Raw genomic sequence first — 24,344 nt, forward strand, 5'->3', positions numbered from 1 at the left:
ACTACCTAGGAAGGACAAAGGCAGCTTTTTCGGGGAGGTATTTTTCTTTTTTCTAGGATAGTCCCTTTTATGTTTACTTTTTTTTTTTGGATTTGGGATACATTTACCTACTTGTTACCCCTTTGAGCCTTCTTCCCTCTTTTCAAGCCGCATAATTAGATATTTTGAGCCTTTTGTTTCATTCTCTTTCTTTTTGGTTTTTGTGAAGCAAGGGTCAATGTTTGGTGATTCTGGTGTATGAAGTTGGGGTTTGGTTCGATTTGGTACACATATTTGAGTCGTTTTTGTGAATAATGGTAAATGCTTTTGTAAAAGCCGTCCGAATTGAGAAAGAGGCAAGGACTAATGCTTTAAAGATGTATGAGAAATTTCAAAAAAAAAAAAAAAAAAAAAAAAAAAAAAAAAAAAATACTCCAAGTGTCTTTCACCTCTCTTTGCATTGAGGACAATGCTTCCTTTAGCTTGGGGGGGGGGGGGGAAAGCGTTAAGTGTTCACGCTTTTTGGTCTTATTTTAGTAGAGTATTGCTTTGAATAAGCTTGGGGGTGTTAATACATTTTTGTTTGGTGATTACTTAAGTTTGGTGTTGAGATTTGGCCGGTCTTTGCTTCACATTTTAGGATAACCACCAAATTTTAAATTTTTAGCCTACCTTAACCCTTCTTGCCTTACGTTACAACCTTGGGAAAGACCTTTGGACCTAGGAGTTGAGTCTTTCATCGGTGGAGGGAATCATAGGTTGTGGACTAAGGAAAGGGGATGCGAAATCAAGATGTCGAGTAGCCTAAAAACTTTGATCTTTTTCCGGTTCCTTCGCGGAATCTATGAGATGCTCACTAAGGGGAGATATGAGATTAGTAGGGGGAATGTGGTAAGACTGTTAGGGATGAAGGTGGAGTGTGATAACTAGTTCCTATGCTTAGCATATTTATGTTTCAATCAACCTTAGGTATCTTATAACGTGCATACCATAATTCACTTTAAAAAGGTTGTTATTCATTTGAATTATAGTCTCTTTGTAAAGTCCATTTCGTAAAGATTTTGTTTCCTTTTTCCTTTTTCTTTTCTTTCTTTGGTTTGCCTCTTGGGGGTTTTGGTGGAGAGTTATGGGTAAACTCTTAGGATACCCTTACGAGAGCATCACTCGTCCTCTAGGGCGATCTAGGGGTTCAAAATGGCTTGTTGTAGCTAAAAACAACCGTGATTCCTACGACAGTGAGTCCTAGTGTAAATTCTTACCCCTCTTTTTCTTTTTATTTCGATTTGTCCCTTCTTATTCCTTCTTGGCCTTTGTTTTGCTCGGGACGAGCAAAAGTCTAGCTTGGGGGAATTTGATGAGTGTCATTTATGGCACTCATAGGGTAGTCTTTTAGGTAATTTCTTTCCCCTTCTCATGCTTTCTTCTCTTAATTTTGGTCCTTTTTCCTTTAGTTTCTCTTTTATTTATGTTTCTCGTTTTTTTTATCGTGTTTTCCTTTATTTTGCTCTTTTTCCCTTTTATTTCTTTCCTTTGTTTACTTATGTAGGTATTGTGAGGATCGCCTTGGCAAAGGATGCAATTCGGGACCTCAATGATCAAGCAAGGAAGAAGCATTTGACTAGAGAGGGCTTAGAGAGGCCTTGGAGAGGTCTCGGAGAGGTCTCCAAGGTACTTCCAGCAGGCCGCGGGCGCGGGCCATCTTGCCGCGGGCGCGGGCCCAAGACGAGCAAAAGTGTCAAAATGAGGCAGGAACTCCCCGCGGTTGCCCCGAGGGCTTCCCGCGGGCGCGGGTAAAATGGAGAGGTCTCTCCCCTCAGAGAGACCGCAGCCCCCTGATCAGCCTTTGGGAGCAGGGGATCTTGCCGCGGGCGCGGGTCATTTCCCCGCGGGCGCGGGCCCCTGATGCCGTGGGCGCGGGTGCTGCCCAGACAGCCCGCGGAGGGTTCTGTACCCATTTTTCCGCGGGCGCGGGTCTATCGGGAGAGGGCGCGGGAGCTGCCGTTTTCTTCTTAGCTTATAAATAGAATTGTATTTCCTTTTTGAATCTAACTTTTTGATAATATTTCATTAGATTAGTTTTAGAGAGAGAAGTTAGAGAGAAGTTCTTGGTTTTGGATTTGTAACTCAACATTTGATCAATCAAGTTTGGATTTTTTCATTTTCAATCATCAATATTAGTGAGAATCTCTTCCTTCTTTCATCTCTTACTTACTTGCTATTTGATTTTTTTGCTTGATGCTTGTTTTTCTTGGATTTGAGTTTGATAATATTGAATACTTTGATTTCTATTAGATTTTGATATAGAATGATGATCAATGCAATTTCTAGTTATTTGGTTTTGAATCTCACCATGATTAGTGAGTAGATTAGTTGCTAGGGAAAGGGGGAAGCATGTTTGATTAATGGAAATGCTAGTTGATGCTCTTTGATTGGTTGATTTGTTGCAATTAAATTGGTTGACATAGTTTTGCATGAGATTGATTAGATTAGGATTGATCTCCCTATAAGATTAATCTAGATTGCATTGCAACTCTTAATGACATGACCAATTGATTTGAAGGTTGCTCTAATTGATTGAGTTTGCTTGTGATTCTTCTTGGTTTTCCTTTCATAGTGACCACTAGATTGGCCTATAGGAGATAGCATTTGAACTCTCTTAATTGCTACTATTGTTTGTCCATTGCAATACTTGAATTAATTGATTGAGCTTTAATCTAGCATTATCATTGATCTTGCATGTGGAACCCATATCCCTAGTGTTTAGACCCTTGATTACTTGTTGAATTTGATCTAGTTCACTTTAGTACCAACCATAATCTCATTTTCGACTTCGAGGTAGCTTGACTTAGACTTTAGTTTTCATCATTGCATTCCCTTGGGATCGACCCTTAACTTGCCCTATATTCATATAAGGTTGGTTAGGTGTTTACAAATTTAGTTTGGCTTGGGGAAAGGGTAGATAACGACATGCATTTTCCTCTTGTCACCTATAAATATATATGTATAAAAAAAATAATTATTATGTTTTTTGGAATCAGAATTTAAGAAGCTAGAGTTATAATTCGCTATCAATTAGTAACTACAATGAGTTTTATTACCATTCACGTAAGACATTTGCCCTATCTCCTTTCGGGTTATGAATAATCCTTGTAGACATGCTAGTTGATAAGGCAAATGCTGCACAATAGATGACATGTTAGTCTTTTCATTTATGCAATATGTAAGATTTCTCATAAATTAGTTATATTTTGTGATTTAACCTCTGCGAGGATTGTGTTTAAGTGCTGTGAAGCCAACTACATCAAATCTTTCAGCCCAGAAATTAAGAGCATCACTTGCCGTTCCTGAAAGGTCATTCCAGGCGGAGATGGTCAAAGTCTGATTATGGCTGCAGGGAAAAAAATAGTTAGTTAAGTAGTTGTTCAGGTAATAGAATTATGTTAAGAATTAGTTAAGCTTTTATTTTTACGTTTGATCTGTGATGACAATCTCTCTGACATAGCTTTGGTTGTTATATTTGGAGTTCACTTGTCGTGATTCTTCTTCAACAAATAGCACCACTCCCAATACATCTGTATAATGTGAATAAATTTTGAGATCAATAAATTATAAAATAATTAGAAATAAGCTAGGTGCATAGAAAGTGTACTTAGTAATATATTGTGTATACCATATTCACCATCTTCGTCAAATTCACAGAAAATTGTATCAATTGGCTGAAAATTTGTGGTATTAACAAATCTTTAATGACTGATACGTACATATGTAGTTAGATATATGTAATAGTGTAAAAATACGATATTACCATATCTTTCATCAGCAACTTGCACTCTTGGAATTGAAGCTATAGACTGATATTTTGGTACTACATAGCCTGTATCAGGGCAAACTGGCTAAACTACTGTCCTGTGACTGAAATGTAGCTGGAATGGTAACTGATCATGGACAGTACGGTATTGATCTTCAAGTGGCTTCACAGTTGCATTAGAAATTTCACTCTCTCCATTGTATGCAATAGCTTCGTCATATGCTTTAATTTGATCTCCAAATAGAGTAACACGCATCTTGTTATTTTGAAATAAATTTGAGTATAATTAGAAGAAATTACGAGGGAAATCTACTGTTAACCTATGAATGAACATCGGTTGTTTTGGAAATAAGGCAGGGATATGAAATGTCTATATTAGTTTTGCATATTTTCAAATGATTCTTTGGAGTTAGTTATCATTAAAAAATAATAACTAATTTAATCTTTGCGTAGGTTGGGTTATTTAACATTTTAGTTATAATCTTTGATTCGGTTTCATATACAAAGAAAGGCTGGAAAAGAAGTGTTTTGATCTCTAGAAAGTTGAATCTGAGTTATGTGTTATTCTTTTTTTTTTGGTTTCTCTTTGTTGTAGTGGAGCTTAAATGAGATGGTTCATACCTCATACTTTGCTATCTTTTAACATCTATTCTCTTTGATTCTATATTAGTATATTATACCATAGCAGCTCATCTAAAATGTGTTACTGAAATAATGTTAATCAGGTATTTGTGATGAAAAGTAGGAATTGCTTATTGTTTTTAAAATAAGTTCTATGAAAAGTAACTATTTTTGTTTTTTCTCTTATTTACTTATTCTATTAAGTTGGTGTCTTAGCAATGGTTTATAGTGTAATCCAACGATTATATAGTCAAGATAACATCAGGATTTTAAAGAGTAAGTAAATCAATGGCAACCTATGTCCTGTTGAGTTGTCCTTCAGTTTTGTAATCAGCTAAGCTTGGGAGTGAAGTAGGGAAATTATGAAATTCCATTGGTTGCTTAAGTTATTACTATCAAGCCATAAAAGAAGTGGTAAACTCATTACACTCCGATAGGTTTGAAACAGTACACGGTAGAGTGCGATTGAACTTAAAGACTTTTGAATAACAAAACCATAAGACTGAATTGACCAATGCTCAATAACGAATCCATAATGAATTCGAGGATTGCTCAATAATAAAGCCATGAAAACTGCTTTTCCAGCAAAACTATTTGAGAAGAAAATTAATTGTCTCAAACTACCAAGTATTAAAGAGAGTTGTTCATGCAAAATATTCACAGAACCAATCTAAGAATGCATGTTCAAACTGGTAAGAAAAAAAATAGAAGACATGTATGATGTATTTAGAAGTAATTCTTTAATTCGATCATGGGACCTATACATCTATAAAAGAATTCACATATCTTAGCAAAAGAGTGCATTTGTAGGAGGATCATGAGAAGAGGAATAACAATTACATATCATATTACAAATTTTTAGCATAATATAGATAGATCTCTACTAAGATATAGTCTAAACAATGTTATTACTAATTGAATTTTAATAAATAGCACTTTTAGTATAGAATTTTCTCAGTAGCAATTAACATTAAGGTAGAATCTAAATAAAGTTGACAGGTAAATCTAATATACTAAGAATTGCATGTAAATTTTTCTATAAAACCCTAGTTGTTTGTTTTTAGGCAATAAGATATTACGTCAAACCATAAAATCCATGCAATTTTTTTTTTTTTTTAAAAAAAAAAACTAAAAGCAGATCTAGCTAAATAAATGCATATTAATATAAATAAAAAAAGGAAAAAAAAACATTTAATTAAATGTATTCAAAAAAAGCTAACATGTAGCATATTAATATAATCCAAAGAGACAAAAAATACCTTTTCATCAAGTAGATATAAAGTTTGAAAGACTGTTGCTCTAGCATTGGAAGATATCTTTTGTCTTGCTTTTTCAACGACTCTAACTTTGACTGTGAAATTCATGGAGCTAGGATTAAGCTCATCAAGATACATGCGTTCTGTTTTCATCTTGAAGAAGAAAAAAAAATTATGATTAGACAATATAACTTGTATTTGTAATCAATAACAATATTAAAATCTGTTAAAACAGAGAAGCTAAGTTTTCTCTTTTTTTCCTTGAAATAAGATTGTTTTTTTGTTCTTTTTATTGTTTTTTAACGGAAATTACAAGAACCATATTTACATTTTTTGAGATGTATATGTATTTTATAAAAAAATAACTATTTATCTGAAATAATTTAACAAGAACAGATAAAGAATATTTAGATTTCTTACCTTGAGATTTTTTATCAACACAATGAGATTTTGTTTAGACTTGTTTGAAAATTTTTGAATGAGTACTTGTTGTTATAGTAGGGTTTTATTTAGTAAAAGAGTGTAAGTGATAAAAGATCTGATTTCCTTATATAGTGTACAAAATAGGTCTATGAAAAAAAGGAAGTCTTAGCTTGATGAATAGTAGTAAATTATTTTAATAATTATTAAATGGTAAAGATTGAATTGAGTATGAAATTATAAAATTAAATTATTTTGTGGTGAAGAATGTTTTGAAAAGAACGTTCATGGAACTAATAGAATTATATCTCTATTAGATTTTATCTTATATTATTTTATTTTATTTTATTTTAAGAATAGTAAAGATTGGAGAGTACTTCATTAAAATTGGCGTTGGATAGAATTGTTGTTATAGCTAGTTTAAAAAAATAATAAAAAAATAAAATAAAATAAAATTTACATTTTTTTATAAATTAAAAGGATAATATAAAGATTGGATTTACATTATTGTTAACTTATCTATATTTTTGCATAAATTGATGATTTGCCAGAATTAAATTAATCGTATATGTAATTGTTTCTTTTTAACTTGTTATTCTGATATTGATATTTGTTTTTGTGTTGAGAAGAGATAATAATGATATGGAATTTTAGAGTAGTATGTTGACCACTAATGTTTCCATAATGGTACAAGAGGCCATACTCTCTTTACTTTAAGTTTTCCTAGTTTGACAAGCAAAGTATGATGTGCTTCCACGAATGTTGCTGACTGTTTTTTTTTGTTTTTTTGGCAGTACATTACCTACTCAACTTCCTTTACTCTACATACTTCTACAATTAGATTATATATCTAAAGTGTGAGTTTATTTTTATGTATTGTTTGCATGTGTCGTTAATTTGGTAACTTGGTGGCATTAATTTGGTTGGTTCTAATTATCAGGTTAAATTGGGCCATGCATTTAGAATTGAAACAGAGCAATCAATGGTCTAACAAATCAATCAACTTACTAATTATTGATCATGCTACATTTGTCCAATGTATAAACTATCCTTCTAATAATTAATTAGGAGGATCAATAAAGCATGGGGATCTAAATCAAGTAGGGTCATTTGTTCATTAGATAATATAAAACAACTATCCTTTTTTTTAAAATATATATATATATATATATATATATATATATATATATATATATATATATATATATATATATATATATATATATATATATATATATATATATATATATATATATATATATATATATATATATATATATATATATATATATATATAATATTGTTTTTTTTTTAGGGAAGTATATAATATTATTTGGTAGCCCATATATATCAACAGTTTAATATTTCAGTATAAGATTTGATAAGACATGACATCATTGATCCTTCAGGAATTATGGGCAAATAATTCTTAACCTATATAGTAATTGCATATTTACCAATGAACCATCTCACCTTGGTATAATGAAATTAAGTCAGTTTCATAATTAAGTCGGTCTATTCAAAAAAAAAAATGAAATTAAGTCGGTAATTTTTTTTAATGAAAAAAAAAAGAAAACCATTGCAGAACCATTGTTGTTGAAGAGGGGTTTTTAATTAAGCGGTATTAAGACAATTTTAATATTTAAAACTTTACATATTGAGTCCTTAATAATAATATGTAAGGTTATTGCACATGTCTTACCGTGAGTTGTAGTCTAAATTTAGATATCATTAAGTAATTTTTCTTGAAAAAAAAAAGGATTTTTATCTTTTTTCATTTTTTTTTCCTTTTTGGCTTTTAAAAATAAAGAAATAATTTTTTTATTATGTACAATAGTGACCGAAGAGAATTGACAGTTCTTGTTTTTTTTTTTATTTTGTTTTATTTGTTTAATATTTTAATTTTGCAGCAATGTTTTACTACGTAGAATTCAGTAGGAGCCATTTTTTCTATTTACTTTTTATTTAAGAAAAAGGTACACAGTAAATATTGTTGGTTCACTAAATAAAAAAATAAAAGATAAATGACATTTTCCTTTTTTTTCTTCGAAAACATTGTAACGATTATTTTTTTTTCACACATAAAAAATTTTTTTTTTAAGGAATTTAATGATAATATACATATTAATAATAATTAATTATTGCACTACATTGTTACTAATCTTATTCTACATGTAAATGTTAAATTTGCAAACCGAATATATAAACAATGAAGTCCAAATTACTTACTGTTTACTATAGCATGACTAATAATTTATAATTGATGTGAAACAATGACTTTAATTATACTTATTGTAAAAAGTAATAAATGTAGATGGAGATAGTACCTATTAAACTGAGACTTTAATCTTGTTGCTTTATTTTTTATCTACTGAATTGGAAAACCTGTAGAAAGAAATGCATAAACCTTTTAATCAATTCAACTTATATTATAAAGTTCATATGTTTAAATTTTAGATGTCAAATTTTAATCTGAAAAAAGATAACTTTAAAAGACTTAAGAAGATACTTACAAAATTGGAAGCAATGATGTCTATATATGAATATCAGCTTAATGTGATTATCAAAAAATATGTAATAATACGATATATATTGTAACTTATTTTCATGAATACTGATCACTTATATAACAAAGTTCAAAAGCTAATATTGTACACTGAACATAGAACGAAATATTAAATGTTATGTGCTAAATTATCCCCGAGTACTGTAGAATATCGAAAGATACTACATTTTTAACTGAGTTTAGATGATAACCTTCAGGTGGTTTTGTGGTATATACCACAACATTTTTAGCCTTCTTAGCCCGAGATAGTGCCACATACAACTGACCATGTGAAAAGCATGGTCGGGGAAGATATATTGATACTCGATTCAATGTTTGCCCTTGTGACTTATTAATTGTCATGGCAAAACATAGTTTAATTGGAAATTTCTTTCTTTCAAAAGCAAAAGGATAGCTGCTATTCGTCGGAGGTCGCAAATTTGCTCGATGCACAAAAACAGGTTTACCCTTGTATTGTCCAACAGAAATCTCACAGACAATAACGTTGGGTAGAAAGGTCTTACAAATTAATCTCGTACCATTACAGAGTCCTTCAGAAGGCAATATGTTTCGTAGCAAAATTACCGGACAATTCTTCTTAAGGACAAGCTCATGGGGACTCATTCCTCCCGGACAAAGTTTATTTATAAACTCTGTTGTATAGATGTTGCATGTATCATTGAGCATTACATCAAAACTTTTGTAAGTTACTGATTCTCCCGGAAATTGGTCTATTAAGATTGTATTCACCAAATCAACATCATCATTCATGGGAGTTAAAATTGCCCTATCTGCAAAGATTTCTGATGTTATTGTCCCCTTCTCAACTTCTGGATATGTTGCATTTATAATCTTCAAAACGGGATCTTCTTCCATCAGCAAGTGTTGAATCATTCCATCGGGTAGTCTGACATATCACTCTCACTTTTTTGTAATTCACCATTTCCAAGAGACAGCAAGAATGAACTAAATGATGGGTCTTCATGAGCTCTCTGATTTTCTGTTAGTCTAAATCTTGTCAGAGTAGTCCAAATGTACGAAGTCACTATGCTTGCTTCAACAGCTTGTCTCTGTGACTTGTGAGGTACAACTGGTAGAACTTGTCTAAAGTCTCCGCGAAGAATAACAAGCTTGCCACCAAATAGCAAGGTATTTTCACATAAATCTTGGAGCAGCAAATCTAGAGCATGTAAATTTGCCTTATTGGCCATAGAAGCCTCATCCCATATAATCAGAGCTGTCTCTTTTATCAAATATGCCAAACTACCTTGTTTAGGCACATCACATGTCAAAGAGTTCTCATGGTCAAGTGGTATTTTGAATCTTGAGTGAGCTGTTTTCCCTGAAGGAAGATTTGATGCTGCTATTCCGGATGTTGCAGTTGGTAGTACAATTTTATTCATCATTCTGACTTCTGCATATAAGCAATTGTATAAAAAGGTCTTCCCAGTTCCACCCGGTCCATCAATAAAAATAGCACCTCCTTTTCCTTCATGTATGTGTTTCATTATACAGTGGAATGCTTCAAATTGAGCTCTGTTCAAATGTTCTTTTGAATTTGTAAATTCCTCGGGAATAGCTGTATCTAGAGCATCCGCTATATCTCTTGTTTTTCTGAATTCATCAGCAACAATGTAGCTCAGATGATCTAGGCCAAAAGTTTTGAGTAATTTACCCATTGATTCAAGATGTTGTTCAAGCACATTAACAGTTAGTTGCTTGATTTTATTAGTATCCTCCTTATATTTGTGACTAAAATCTTCTGACAGTGCTGTGTAAAATTTGTTCCATAAAGCAGATGGATCTTTTGGTTGACAGAAGATCAAGACTGTTGTAAAAAGCCTTCGGAAAGCATCTGGTAATTGCACTTCAGAAGCTTCGGCTAAGCATATAGATGCAGCATCATCATCCTCTAAAAGACCAAGTCGTTGAGCAGTTTCTTGGAATGTAGCACAAACATAATTTTCAACTGTCCGTAGGTCTAAAAAAGACCCTGCATTTCTAACATTGAGCAGCAAAAGTCGGAGGAAAAAACGTTCACCTTCAGCAGGTAGGACAAATGCCATTCGTCCAATAACAGTGAGCTTTTTTTGCCTCTGAATCCATGTTTTTGTACGTGCATCCCATCTGTAGTGCTCTGGGAATTCACCGTATAAAAGTCCAGTGCCACCGTTTGTTTTTGCATTCATTGAGAAATATTCTGTTAAAGGAGTCCGTGAACGTTTTGGATCTCTCACGACAAAATTAAGATTTTCATGTGGTCTTACAGCAATGGATTGCATATTCGGTAAGTGTACCGGCAATGGCATGACAGGAGGATAGATTTCGTACAAATCGAACCTAAAAATTCGCCATGCTGCTTCACATGGGGATACCCACCTGCAAAATTGTTACATTTCAATTTCATTAATATATTTGAAATTACAAAGATAAAACAAAATTATGTAAATTGAATAGTTATTACTGACCTGCCAGATTGAAATTGTTCAATTTCATCGACTTTGTTATCATTTGTGGTAGATATCTTGTATGAGATTCGATCATGCCCTTTATAAACGTACTTGTACAGATACTTCACTGCTTTGATAGTTGAGCATACCTCAACATTTAGGTGACAGTCAAACATGAGTAGTAAATACGGATTGTAAGGTACCACCCATCGATTGTCTAGCTGTGCAGTTCTAATTTTCACCTTTTCGCCTGTTTCTCTTCTCCTATATATAGGATATTCATCTTTGTTGTTTGATGTCTCCGCCACATATTCTTTTGGGTACCCATTCTTACACGCAAGTTTTTTCCCATTCATTTGCATGCAAGGGTATTTCGGATTTAGCTTGCCACATGGTCCATGCCTCATATGAGTCAAGACAACCTTACGAAGCAAAGGATTATCAAATGAGGGTATTTAAGCCGAAACAAATTTGTCATAGTCTGTTGGCCCTCTTATCTTGAAGTTGGATTTCAGTATAATCAAGAAATGTGCATGTGGCTGACCCCTTTTTTGGAATTCAACAACCTAGATCATTGCTGCCACCTCACCCAACACGTTTTTCTTCATAATCTGCTTCTTAAGCGCTAATAGTTTAGCACGGAATATCCGGGCTACTAAATCTGGTCTATCCTGCGCTTTTTCTCCAGGTTGTAGTTCAGCCTTTATTTCTGGCCAATTTGCATTACATGTCATGGTAATAAAAAGATCCGGTTTGCCATATCTCTGAACTATTGACATATCATTCAAATATCAACGTCTAAGATCTCTAGGACAACCAGTGAACGATGGAGGCAAAATAACAAGATGTCCAATCTTCGAAGCATCCGTTTCTCCACTTGTTACACTATCAAGAATACCTTGATAGAGATCAGCTCTTATTGTATCCTGATTGTTTCTAAGGAAATCGAGCCTTGTGTTTTCTATTTTTACATACATGTCCACGATAAATTGTTGGAAGCATCTACCTGCTCTTAAAAGCATATTGTGTGGTCGAATTTGCAATTTGTAAGCATAATATTCTCGTGGAGAGATATATTTATCGGCTCTTGTTCTGCGTTGAATATCACCTACATGTTGAAAAAAAAATAGCAATTAATCAAGATGCACAACACACTTTTTTCTGCTTTTTTTTTTTGTTTAAAGCTTTGCAAATGTGTATAGCATGAACTTACGTGTTGCTTCTTCATCCAAAAAATCTCGTATGGTATGAACTGCACATGAATTTATAGGATCTGCAACCTGACGTGTCTGACAGGTCCCAACGGTAACTTGCTTCTTAAGATTTTGTGTCCAACCACATTCACCATGGGGGAATAACAGCGGATATTGTAGTGGATCATAGAACCCATAATAATGACATATGTGATGAGGTTCTGCAGACTTTCCATACACAAGAACATGCGGAGTGGTGATCTGGTTAGAAGAGATACTATCTGGCCACACCACAGCAACTTCATCTGACAACGGTGCATTATAGACACGCTGATCTAGAACCGTCGATTGGTTTAAGATAATTTGTGTATTTTCATCTATCTTTAGTTCCCTCAATGAGCTAAAAAATCTTGCATAAGGATTCTTCTCACTAACTTTCATTAATATACGAACAATATCTTCCCGTACTTGTGGAAAACATTTAACTCGATTTTGAACCTCGTGCTGTCCGTCATAAAAATAAAGCTGAAGGAATTTAGGCTGATTACCATTAGGAAGTAGATCTGGAACAGAGTGATATATTTGCCCGTGCATTTTGAACACATATATTCCTTTATATGTTGATGATTCAGTCTTGCCGCCTATAGAACTATAAGCAAAGAGGTTGTTGTACATCCGGCTATATTTTTTGAAATGCCTAGCATCTTCTTCTTGTGACGTAAATAAACGGCATAACTCATCAGGAAATTCATTTGTTACAATCTTAACCTCTCCATTGCAACAGCAGAAGTGTAAAGTTTCATACTTGAACTTCTTTGCATTACAATGCAAACAGTAGTGTATATTGCCGAGTTTGAGAGGACCTTCTGGTAAAGGTTGCCCAATGATAGCAGCCGGTAAGACTGGATTATAAAGAGAAAACAAAATATATTTAACAATAACATTTACATATAATAAGTTTCATTTGTTGGAAAAAAATGCTGAATTTACTGATTTTATTTACGATAATTATATCTACCTTCTCGACGGGGTTTTTTACGTCGTTCTCGATTAACCCTACACGAGAAATGATAATTAGTTAAAGTAAACCTGTTGTATCTTTAAGACGTTACATAACCTCATTAACCTAGTGAATACCTTTGTGTATTCATGGCTGAAGAACCTTCAAAAAAACGTTTACGCTTTGTTGAACGTCGCTGACATGTACGTGAAGAACCTCCGATTTCATCTGACAAGTTGTAACAATATACTGATCTCATAAGTAATTTACATGTAGCTGTATAAGAGAAAAGATAGCTAATGATGGTTAAAAGGTAAGAGATCATGTAACACTATACTGATTTCATAAAAGAAAAGGTATGTTGATCTAATTTTTTTAAGTGATCTCGCAATAAAAAAAGTTTAGTTATGTTTTGTTTTTAAAGAGTTTAGTTAAGTATACGACGTTAATGTGAATAACTTCCCACTCCATCTCAAAGTACATGTAATGGAAAAGGAGAAAAGGCTATTTCGAGAGTTTACGCTTCATTTCTTTATAGATTAATAAGTTCGAGAGTTTGGAAGTTCCCCTGTTTATTGATCAAAGTGCTGGCTGGAAGAAAAATGATCTTCAAGTAGAAAAATCTGGGAGGAAGAAGCAGCTAGAATGATAAATTGCTCAAAGGTAACAAATCAAATTCAGAATAGTATCAGCGTACAAGTTCTAAAGGCTGGGATTCTACTGGAGGAAAAGATGTTGGGTTCGAAAGAAGCAATGACTTGGCTGTAAGGGTGAGAAGAAAGAGGATTCAAATGGCCTGGATTCTCGAGCAGAAAAAGACAATGAACAGTTTTGGGATATTGCTAGTAATGTTGGTGTTAAGAAATCTACACGGGATAAATTATTGGCAATCCTTCGAAGAAAATTGATCAAGGAAGTTCGGGCGGATGGAGTTATGATAATGCAAATGAACAAGATTGTGCGAGACAAGGAAACCTGAGGTAAAAGTCATAAAAGGTCTGGTAAGTGACTTGGGGACAGTCTAAAGATTCATTATGGCAAATGAACAATGACGAAAATGATGGTGGATGGGGTTCTTCCAACTTCAATCAACTATAAGCCAGTAGAAGTTGAGATTCCAAAACGCAAAAGAGCAATGTTCAGTCTTGTGGCCAGCAAAATTTGAATTATTTTTATATCTTGCATAATTAAATTTAATTATATAATTTGGTTTCTATCGATAAAAACTTTTTTACTACATGATGGCTCTATGACCAAAGTTTTTATCTTTGTTCATGCATACATGAAACAATATACTTTAATGTTTAAGGCTTGCTAGATGATCATGGGTAAATGAAATTTAATGTTGCTAGGTTGTGAATCTTGCACAAATGGACGCCTTTTTTTTTTTTTTGCTACATCTTGAGTTTCGACAATGCAACACACCCTTACCTTATTCTAACTCATAGTGCTTAGGGCCCGGGGGGGTGGGTTGGTGGGGAGGGGGAGGTGGGTGGCAGGGAGGTTATTGTCTTTATGGGATTACAGTTGTAAAATCTTAGGTATTGTTGATTTTTGGTGTGGGTCGTTGATGTATGATGATGCTCTTGACATTGATATTCCAGCTCAATCAAGTAGAAGTACCCTATACAAGTGAAGGGAGGAACCAAGGGTGGGAAGTCTTCTATAAAGGAGTTTCATTTCCTACATTAGCTCGATTTTTTATTCATGGTATGTTTTATGTTTCTCGTGTTTAAATGCTATTCAATGACATCACATGTTAGATACATTGATGTTACATCAGTATGATGAAAAGAAGTTCAGTAGCTAGAAGTACAAATTAATATCATGACAACCTGGGTCATTTTGTTTAGTAAATAGATGCAAGAGTAGAAGTCTTTCAATGAGAAAAATGATACTTATGAATCTTGTCACTATGTAGTAGTTTTTTGCTTACCTACATCCACTATTCCATGCTAATTAAGATGCTTAACATTCTCTTTTCAACATTTATAACCATTGTAATTTACTAAACCTCAATCTATACCTTAGACGGGCAGAAGAGGAGGAAAATGGTTTAAACATGAGTTCTACAGTTGTTGATTGGCGGTTCTGAAGGGTGAAGCTTAGTATACCAGTGAGAGAAAAGTTTTTGTGGAAGCTAGTAGTCATGATGGCCAAAGAAATAATATGTCATATGAATTTGTCAGAAGCTTTGCTCAAACTTGAGTTGGTTTGTAGTCTCTTTGGGGTGGCTTTTCAATTCTGTGAACTAAGGCCTAGACACATTGTAGTTGTATGTTTTTTTTTTCTCCTCAAATTTAAGCGACTTGGGTGACTTAGAGAAGCTTGACTTGGTTGAGGTTATTATCTGCTAGCTCAATATATTCACTTCATGAGTACAATTCTTTCTTCTTTTGATGATTTTGCAAAAGTTACTTCCAATTGGTTATCCTGCTTCCCTTTGACTGCAAGGAAGCTGGTTTATGATGTATTTTTCGTAAAAGGTCTCATTTTTGAGGTTGTTCAAGCATTGATTCCTTCTCTAAATCATAGTGCCAGTGTTGTAAGATCAAATACTGAAAGGTGATTATGATGCCAATAATGCACTTGTTGAGTTTCAGATTTGTTCTTGCTAGACACAATTTCATGTCGAATTTTGTCATGTTCTTACTGGATATTTGGTTTCAATTTGTCTACCATAGGTAATTGTAAATTTATTTAATGTTGCTCACAATCTCTCTCTCCAAATATTCACAGATTAGTTGAACTCTACTTGTTAGAAAATGAAAGAGTTCTTCAATTGGCTAAAGAACTTGATTTTTACCATGAATCTAATGATAACTCTGATTCTTTAGTCAAGCTGACAGTGTCTAGAGTGGCACAGCTTGTTGCATCTGTCCCAGAGCTCTTAAATCTCTTTCACCTTAGTATCCTTTCATATTCTACTAAATATGCATGCTTAATGTAGTTAAATTTCAACCTTAAACATAATTAACTGGTGAAACATGATATTCAAGGGGCGGCTGAAATAAAAGTACTCCAACAATTATCATATAAAAGTTTTTACCAAGTATATTTGTTTGAGTGTTAAAATAAATAAATAAAACGGTTGAGCAAAAAGTGGTGGTTGGGCAGATAACAATATGAAAAAATTTGCTCCTGAAATAAACTTTATTTAGATTTACTTGTATAATAATTTGCATTTTAAGAGCTACGGTTCAACAAAAAGTGGTGGTTGGGCAAATAAAGAATGATAGAAAGATGTGTCCAAGCAAGAAGATTTCACTTTTTACTGTTGTAGATTACATTGAGTGGTTGAAGACAACTTTATTTTTCTGATTCAGTGTCTGGAAAAGTTGCTTTATTTTTCTGATTCAGTGTCTGATTTAGTGGTTGGAAAAGTTGATTTATCAATGTGAGGTCTATATTGAATCTGTAGATGCCTTCTTGGTTAGCTGTTTTCTTTTTTTTTTTCATTTATTTACAGTTTTCTGCCTTTCCTTTGGTATACCGGATTGCATAGCAAAATCCCACATAGATTAATTGATATTATATTCTAAGTTTTTTTACAGTGCAATGGTTCTGATTTTTATTGGTCTTTATAGCTTGCCATGCCTGAATTATAACCTGAATTATATACATTACCACTTTTTAAAAAGGAAACTTTAATCATAAGCTGTATTTCTACCATTTAAGTAAGTGTGCTTTAATTATAAAATCACATATGTTCTGACATTTCACCCATTCAAATGCTTTAATCAGAATTGATTTTTAAACATGACATCCTCACAAGTGTAGTTTACTATTCACTGTATAAGATTCTTTGTTACAGAAAATATATTTGCTTTTATGTTTCAAGGGTTTATAAAAGGAAATAACAAAGCATAGTTTGCATTATTTCAATTGCCTCTTCACTATCAACCTAAAATAAATTGAATTTTTTCCTATCCAGACTCATACAATTTGTAGCTTCTATTAAACTTCCATTCTCTATAAATTAAAATTAATCATTCTACACATTTAATATCCATATCATGGATATTTTATGTATATTACCTCAAAGTTTTCTGTTTTTAGCCTATTGTAATCGTCAAAAACACATAAATGCATCCAGATTTAATTATTTTACTTTCCAATTAAACAGAGTGTTGAAGATACTAATAGATATATCTTCATCACTATTTTTAATTAAAACTCAACGGTGAAGTTGATGCTAGTGGCTAAAGTCAACTGTAAAGTTGATGCTAGCCTCCGCCTAACTTCCTATATAGCCACTCTATTAAAAGAGCTAGGCCAGTAGGATGACATGTGGCAGTTCAAGTGAATACTTTTTGCAATAATATTTTATTGTACTAAAAAGTATTTACTTAAGTACATCGTTCTAAAATTCTAATTTTCAGAACGATGTACAAACATAGCTCATAGATTATTGTATGATGTGATCTCCTTTTTAACGACAATAATATAATTATTGTTATTGAAGATGTTACATCAGCTAGATTTTTTTTTTTCCAAAAATAGGTATTTGCATTTTATAATGGTTGATCACATTTTGAAATTACAAGCTCGAAACTATTTATGTATTAAATTTGTAAGTTATATTAAGTATAAATCAAATTCTTATAATAGAGTAAGAATTAGATTTTTATGTATATCAAACTTATATCAATTCTATAAGTTCACTAATATTATCCTAATTGTAGATCTTTAGGAAGGAGAACTTGGTTTTATGTCAAACAAATAAGCTAATTTAGGTTTTTTTTGTTGTTGTTGTTGTTGTTGTTGTTGTTGTTGTTGCTGCTGTTGTTGTTATAAAGCATCTCTTTTTATGCTGTTGTAATTGGATTCCAATGTTTGTTCTTATTTCCTTTTCATTTATCCATGAAGTATCTACTCAGTGAAAGGGTTGCATGGCAATTGTTCTGTAATTTGAAGATAGAACTTGGAGTTTCCAAAAATAAAATTAAGTCGCGAAGCAAGATCATGGAATGAAGTTTTAGTGTTATTAAGTTTATTTGAGTAAGACCAATATGTACTTTACATTTTTTTTAATTGATGTAGTAGCTAAAGGGGCCGAAGGTTGTTTTCCTATAAATGTATCATTGAGATTATACAATGTTGTAACTTTTGTAATGATTTTACTCTATCAATAGAGATGAGAGCATTGTTATCTAATTCATATATACTAAATCAAATTTCTCTTAATAAGGCTATTAAGTAATTTCATACACCTTTTCTGCTATAGAAGCATCGTTAATTATCAAATTAAACTTTAAAAAATTAGATCCTGCATTCAAATAATTGTGTGCATAAAGCACTATAATCAAATTTCTCTTAATAAGGCTATTAAGTACTTTTCATTGCATTGTCACAGTCTGAAAAGAATAACTTTAATCATACACTGACTCATGTTTTAAGATATATTAAAATCTGAGTACTTTTATCATTGATCTATGTTTTTAGATTTATTATAATCTGAGCACTTTTATCATTAACTGATTTATAAGCATACAATGCTGACAATTTACAACACCATAATTATTGTCCAAGATTCCAAAATAAAGTAGATCTATATAGTTTTTTTCCTTTTTAGAAATCTAGAATCATTCATCGTAGTATTTCAATTTACTCAATATTAAATTATTTAAACAAAGCATAACTTAAAATCTATCTTTAATTTTCACCATAATCCCTTAATCATACGTCAACTGTTTCTAATGTCTTACATTTCAACACTTAATTTTCAATTCAAGTGCTAGCTAAGCTAACACTTTGCTATGACCTTTGTATCAAAATTGGATCGTAAAGGACGATAATTTAGTTATCATAGGTAAAAAAGCATAACAAAAAGATAAGAAATGTGGTGATGGTTAGAAACCCTTACCAACCGTAAAAATAAAACATGTAAAAAAAGAAATGAAATATGACTGTTTCCAGCACACAAGCACACATCACTCCATTTTTCCAATACTATCATATTTAAATGAAAATTCTTTCATAAAGCAAAACAATATCCAAAAAATCAAAAGAAGCACTTTTAAAAAGGCTTTCAATTAAGTTTATTATAAACCAATCTTGAAATATAATAGAAATAATTACCCATAGTATTCCCACTGTGTACTTGAGAATTCCGCCAGCGATTCTCCCTTTTCCTACGCTTACTCGAATTGGATCTATGCATAATAAATTATATATATAAGAAATAACCTTTTAACACAAGTTAGCTAATTATAAAGACTTACAATGCATCAAATTCTTGTATAGACATTTGTGAGGAACTTTCGAGTAATTGTTTCCAATTTGTGCCGTCCTCGATTTGAGTGTTCGAAGGTGCTTCTAAACGACGCTTCATTTTGTATATATTGTCAAGGCCCCTTTTAAAAATAAAAATATATGTTTTATTTTTTTGTGACACTGTCAAACGTAAATTAACATTAATAATTTCAGATTCTTGCGAACAAAAGATCAACTGAGTTTAAATATACAATATCATAACATAGCAAATCAATATTTAAAAAGAACAAATATACATGGTAGATTAAACTCACTTGAAAAGTGTTTTTGTCTTCATATAGACAAATATTTTTACAATAGAACAACCCATGCCTATAATCTCTTACATACATAGTACAAAAACATCAGTAACTAAAAATAGGCCTAATATTGATTTTACTCTAACTACATAGACAAAACAGGTTCTATGTCCACCGAACCCAGATTACAGCAATAATTAGATCAGCTAAATTTTTATCTCTTAACAATGGGTTCTATGTCTATCGAACCCAGATTACAGCAATAATTAGATCAGCTAAATTTGGATTAGGGTTGATCAAGTTTTGGTTGTTAAGTTCTATTAGTTGCTTATTCTGTTTGTTTTGTGGGTTTCAATGCAGAGGGTGCATTTCTTGCGGCTTCACATCCGTTTATTGCTACTGGAGCTGTTACTGGGCTAGGTTTGTTGGCACTGCCAGGTATGCCTAAGTTTGATGTTGGAAAATCGAGTTCTATATGTGATTATCGGACTGTTGTTTGTATTGCCATGGGTTTTTGTAAGCTAGTTGGATGTTGGAATGTGACTGTAATGTTTGGTACTCTTTCAGTTTGTTTTCGTGGCTAGGATATTGAATCATGGCACAGAGATTTTATTGGCTATGTTATTACGACTGTTGATATGATAGTTAATACATGGTCCTATTGCAAATGCTGATATAGGATGCTTTACTTACTCTTCTCATGAAGCAATGTTGTGAATCAAAGATGTTCTAGTGTACATAAATTGCATCAAGCTTTTTTGACATATGTGGAATATAAGAAAAACAAAGAAGACAATATAGGATTTGCAGACGGACTTTATTGTAGAGCATTAATTGGTGGCAAAATAATACTCTTTTAGCTGAATTTCTTAATAGTTTCACTTTGTAGAAGCCGGAATTATTTGATGAAAGCTAATTCCATTTCTTTCTTGTAGAGACCGACTCCATTTGCTTCAACGCTCTACTTGGGCGTTATTAATAACCTTCAATACAAATATGTTGCTAACGAAGCCGATTTAACCAGTTGCAACATAGTTGCATCGAAGAATATTTCTAGGGAATATGTTACCACAAACTTTGGTGATAACTATAATACAATTACGTCACTTACGTAGTGAATTCAATCGGAGATAACGTAGTTGTATTAAAAATTCATTATTAGGGAATACATTACCATTAACTTTGGAGTTGATTCCCTTATTTACCATTAACTTTGGTGTTGACTTTATATAGTTTGATCTATGGAATGGTATTTTGAGGTAAGCTGAAAATGAATTTTGGTTGATAAGAGGAAGCTGAAAGCTTTTATAATTTTGTATTATTTTCTGAAGCATTTTGTGACTTAGGTGAACTGATGGATATGTATAAGATTTATATTTGGTAGAGGATTTTTTTCTGTTTTTTTTTTGTGTTTGGTATTGTGCATGCAAAGCATTAGTTCTATATTTATACTAATAATCTATAGTTTTCTTTTCTTTTTCCTTTTTTTTTTCTTTGGTCATGTGAATTGTACTGCCATTATTTGATCATGGCATGCAAAGCTGCTTGGTGCACATGGCCCTTTTTTTTTCCTCTCCTTTTTTTTCATTTTTTTTAGAGGTTGTAAATGAATGATGTACTATTAACGCTGATAGTCTGTGCATAAACTTATCTTTATCCATTTGTTTTTACTACATACTCAAGGCTGTAAATGTAATGTTACTGACTTGTTGCTATTATAGTTCAATATTGCCATCGCTGGAAACTTATATACATAGTTCTTAATTGCATTAAAGACGTTGCTTTGCATTGATTTAGAATCTAAATAACTGAGCATGTGCATTCTGAGATTTTTGATGGCTTATAAAGAGACTGATTTTCAAAGAAAACTCTTAATAATTAAGACGCTTAGATAGTTTAGTCCTTAATTTTGTTAAATTCTTTTTGACAAAATTATTCTTAACTCTTCTATATAGATCAAAAAGAATATTGTTTCCTAAAGTTGAGAAAACAAATTATTTCAAAGAGCAATTTGGAACCTGAAATTAACCGCTGCAACGTTCATTAGAGATATATATTGAACTCTTCTTTTTTACAAGAATAAGGTTGTTATCTAAATTAGAGCAACTATAATTTTTGTATATTGCCATATATTTTAACATCGTTGAATGCCATCAAGTATTTGGTAATGTTATTATACCTCATGTATTGATTTATACATAAGCAAAGTGTCCTAATGCAATGAAGAAATAAACAATGTAGGCAAGTTGATTCTTGTCACAAAGAATACCAACTTAAAATACCATGAGAATATAAGATATGCTGTAAAAAAATTTTAAAAAATATACCTTCGGCAATATTATGAACTACTGCCATCTCGATACATCTGCGCAAAGCATTGTCAAAAGAAGATAATACAACTCATTAGCAACGGAAATACCAATATGTGTCGTTTAGTACAATTTTCAGAAACCATAATTATTTCATTGATATCATAATTATCATTGAAAAAACACAACAAAATTCAGGGTTTACACAATTTACAATCTAACTAACCTCCTATAAATATCTAATTAGCAAATTGCAAAACCTCTAAACTACCTCCAAAATAATCAACTCCCACCTTCCTACATACAACATTCAAAATACAAAATACATTACTTCCTTTAAAAAACTATATATGCTATCTACTACCACAACAAACCACTTATCCAAAATAGTTCATCGACTCCTATAAATTGCCCTCTTGTTATACTTCATAAAAATCGAATCAAGTGTCTCCTTTTCTTTCTTCTTATCCTCTTTTAATCTTTTAAACTGTGAACTACCTTCATTAGTGACCTGCTCAACCCAATTTAGGTATCTAAGAAAGCCTTCCACCACAATAGGCGCTTGATCAATTGCATTCTGCACTCCATTTGCTGCATTTTTCAACACCAAATCAACGACAGCCTTCCTCTGATAAATCTCTTTCTCCATCCCCAAAACTCCCAGTTTCAGAACCTCCATGATACGCTTATGAACTCTACAAAAACTTTTAAAATGCGCAATTGCAATTTCAATTTCCTCTTCATTTTCTATCCTTATATAAAATGAACAGCTACGCACGGAACAGATCCTATAATACAATGAAAACAAAAAAGTTAAATTCTTTTTAAACCTACCTACTTATATCAAGAGAATAAACATTCTTCTACTAACACAATAAAAGGAAATGTGTGTCATTTTGAATTTTTTTGAATTTTGGTAAAAACGTATCTATATAAATGGCCATTCCAAACTAAAGCCCTGATCTTTCCTCTTAAACACGTAGCATAGCCCTGATCTCCCCTTTTAAATACAGAGCTTTTTATCCAACAAAGAAACACACATCCCAATGACTAAGCACAATCTTCGAACCCTCCCACTCACCACTCACCTGTAACATATACTGCCTAAAACCACCTATTTACAATCAACACCACTTCAAATAACCAGAAGTAACAAAAAATAGCAAAAAAAAATCCAGCACAGAAAGGAAGATAATAGCAATAGGCAATCAGTGAAGCAAGTACCTTGAAAACAGGTACACCCAACTCAATTACAGCTTCACCTTAGACACTGTGCTCAACTCGTAAGTCAATTATAGCTTCACCTGAGACACTGTGCTCAACTATTAGCCTTGACAAACTGGTTTTAGTTGCAAATTTCAATATATACGCACAGAATATTTCCGCAAAGAAAAACATACTGAACTGTTAGAATTTTTACCAGGAATATATAAAATTAAGCATGCACATCATAATGTACTTTCCTTTCCAAGTTTACCCAACAAATTACATGTTTAAACCACGTCACTCTTCTATTCTTCTAAATTATAAATGAAGATATCAAGGAAAAAAGCCATACAATCCAATTTAAAAAGCCTTTAAGAAGTCAAGGTCCAGTGGTAGGACCGTAAATAACATGCCAAGCCGAGGATATAACCGTCCGCACACTGCTCTACTGTTCATAATGAACAGTTCCGAAGGTCTTCTCTCTTTTTAAAGAGTGTAGATTTAAGGAGATTTGGAAATAATAGATCGAAACCAATTCTGTCTAATCAGGTTTAATATTCTTCTATCCATCACTCAAATGACTCGTGAATTCAATGTCTTCGCAAGGGCTATAAAACAACAAATGCTAAGTAACATTTTCTTAGTTATGCAATGGTTTTGATGAAGATTAAATTATGACCTCAACGTGAGGAGCTAAATCTTGATGTAATTAACCTTTTTCAAATATAAGTTGTAAGGGAGTTAATTACTAAAACTATCGGGAAGTCTTTATCCCTGTTCAACAAAGGGTATGATAAAAGGGTGAAATGTGTGTAGTGAAGACTGAAGAGGGCACATAGATGATAAAACACATGCATGGTAGACTAACTATGTAAGAAAATGTGAATATAAAAGTAGAGAATAATTAGCACAAATATACTTTATATATTTCATGAGATTTATACAACCATAGCTTGCAGCCTTCTTTGCAATTATAATAATATTATCAAACAACCTTAATGTGTGCAACAAATGGATGAGTAACTAAGTGCCATGGAAAACA

The 24,344-nt window shown here is 32.4% G+C and overlaps 3 protein-coding genes across 4 annotated transcripts; all 3 read right to left on the minus strand.

The window, feature by feature from the left end:
* Positions 1 to 8,773: 8,773 nt before the first annotated feature.
* On the minus strand, positions 8,774 to 9,505 carry LOC145571057 (uncharacterized). The gene has a single exon (XM_081630156.1). The coding sequence runs from the start codon at positions 9,503 to 9,505 to the stop codon at positions 8,774 to 8,776; it is 732 nt and encodes a 243-aa protein (XP_081486282.1).
* On the minus strand, positions 8,827 to 11,578 carry LOC145572216 (uncharacterized). The gene is made up of 2 exons (XM_081631217.1): positions 11,098 to 11,578; positions 8,827 to 11,008 (listed from the first exon to the last, which is right to left on the minus strand). The coding sequence occupies exons 1-2, from the start codon at positions 11,484 to 11,486 to the stop codon at positions 9,520 to 9,522; spliced, it is 1,878 nt and encodes a 625-aa protein (XP_081487343.1). The 5' UTR covers positions 11,487 to 11,578; the 3' UTR covers positions 8,827 to 9,519.
* Positions 11,579 to 11,859: 281 nt separating this feature from the next.
* On the minus strand, positions 11,860 to 22,888 carry LOC145572217 (uncharacterized). Of its 2 annotated transcripts, XM_081631218.1 has the most exons (7): positions 22,647 to 22,888; positions 19,497 to 19,628; positions 19,354 to 19,427; positions 13,410 to 13,500; positions 13,291 to 13,328; positions 12,293 to 13,174; positions 11,860 to 12,187 (listed from the first exon to the last, which is right to left on the minus strand). In XM_081631218.1, exons 1-7 carry the CDS (start codon positions 22,691 to 22,693, stop codon positions 11,871 to 11,873), a joined length of 1,581 nt encoding a protein of 526 aa, XP_081487344.1. In that variant the 5' UTR covers positions 22,694 to 22,888; the 3' UTR covers positions 11,860 to 11,870. The 2 variants fall into 2 exon arrangements, with proteins under 2 accessions (XP_081487344.1, XP_081487345.1); XM_081631219.1 differs by lacking the exon at positions 19,497 to 19,628.
* Positions 22,889 to 24,344: the final 1,456 nt, after the last annotated feature.

The sequence above is a fragment of the Chenopodium album genome, chromosome 12, assembly GCF_948465745.1.
Source record: "Chenopodium album chromosome 12, dcCheAlbu1.1, whole genome shotgun sequence".
NCBI lineage: Eukaryota > Viridiplantae > Streptophyta > Magnoliopsida > Caryophyllales > Amaranthaceae > Chenopodium > Chenopodium album.

What these genes read in the sequence shown, in the direction of transcription:
- LOC145572216 (XM_081631217.1), bottom strand. Translation starts at nt 11,486, where the DNA reads ATGAGGCATGGACCATGTGGCAAGCTAAATCCGAAATACCCTTGCATG. An exon ending in GAACAATTTCAATCTGGCAG is followed by an intron (nt 11,009 to 11,097) that starts GTCAGTAATAAC and finishes ACAATTTTGCAG; the next exon opens with GTGGGTATCCCCATGTGAAG.
- LOC145572217 (XM_081631218.1), bottom strand. Translation starts at nt 22,693, where the DNA reads ATGCAGCAAATGGAGTGCAGAATGCAATTGATCAAGCGCCTATTGTG. An exon ending in ATACAAGAATTTGATGCATT is followed by an intron (nt 19,428 to 19,496) that starts GTAAGTCTTTAT and finishes TATTATGCATAG; the next exon opens with ATCCAATTCGAGTAAGCGTA. An exon ending in TCAGCCATGAATACACAAAG is followed by an intron (nt 13,329 to 13,409) that starts GTATTCACTAGG and finishes TTTCTCGTGTAG; the next exon opens with GGTTAATCGAGAACGACGTA.
- LOC145571057 (XM_081630156.1), bottom strand. Translation starts at nt 9,505, where the DNA reads ATGGAAGAAGATCCCGTTTTGAAGATTATAAATGCAACATATCCAGAA.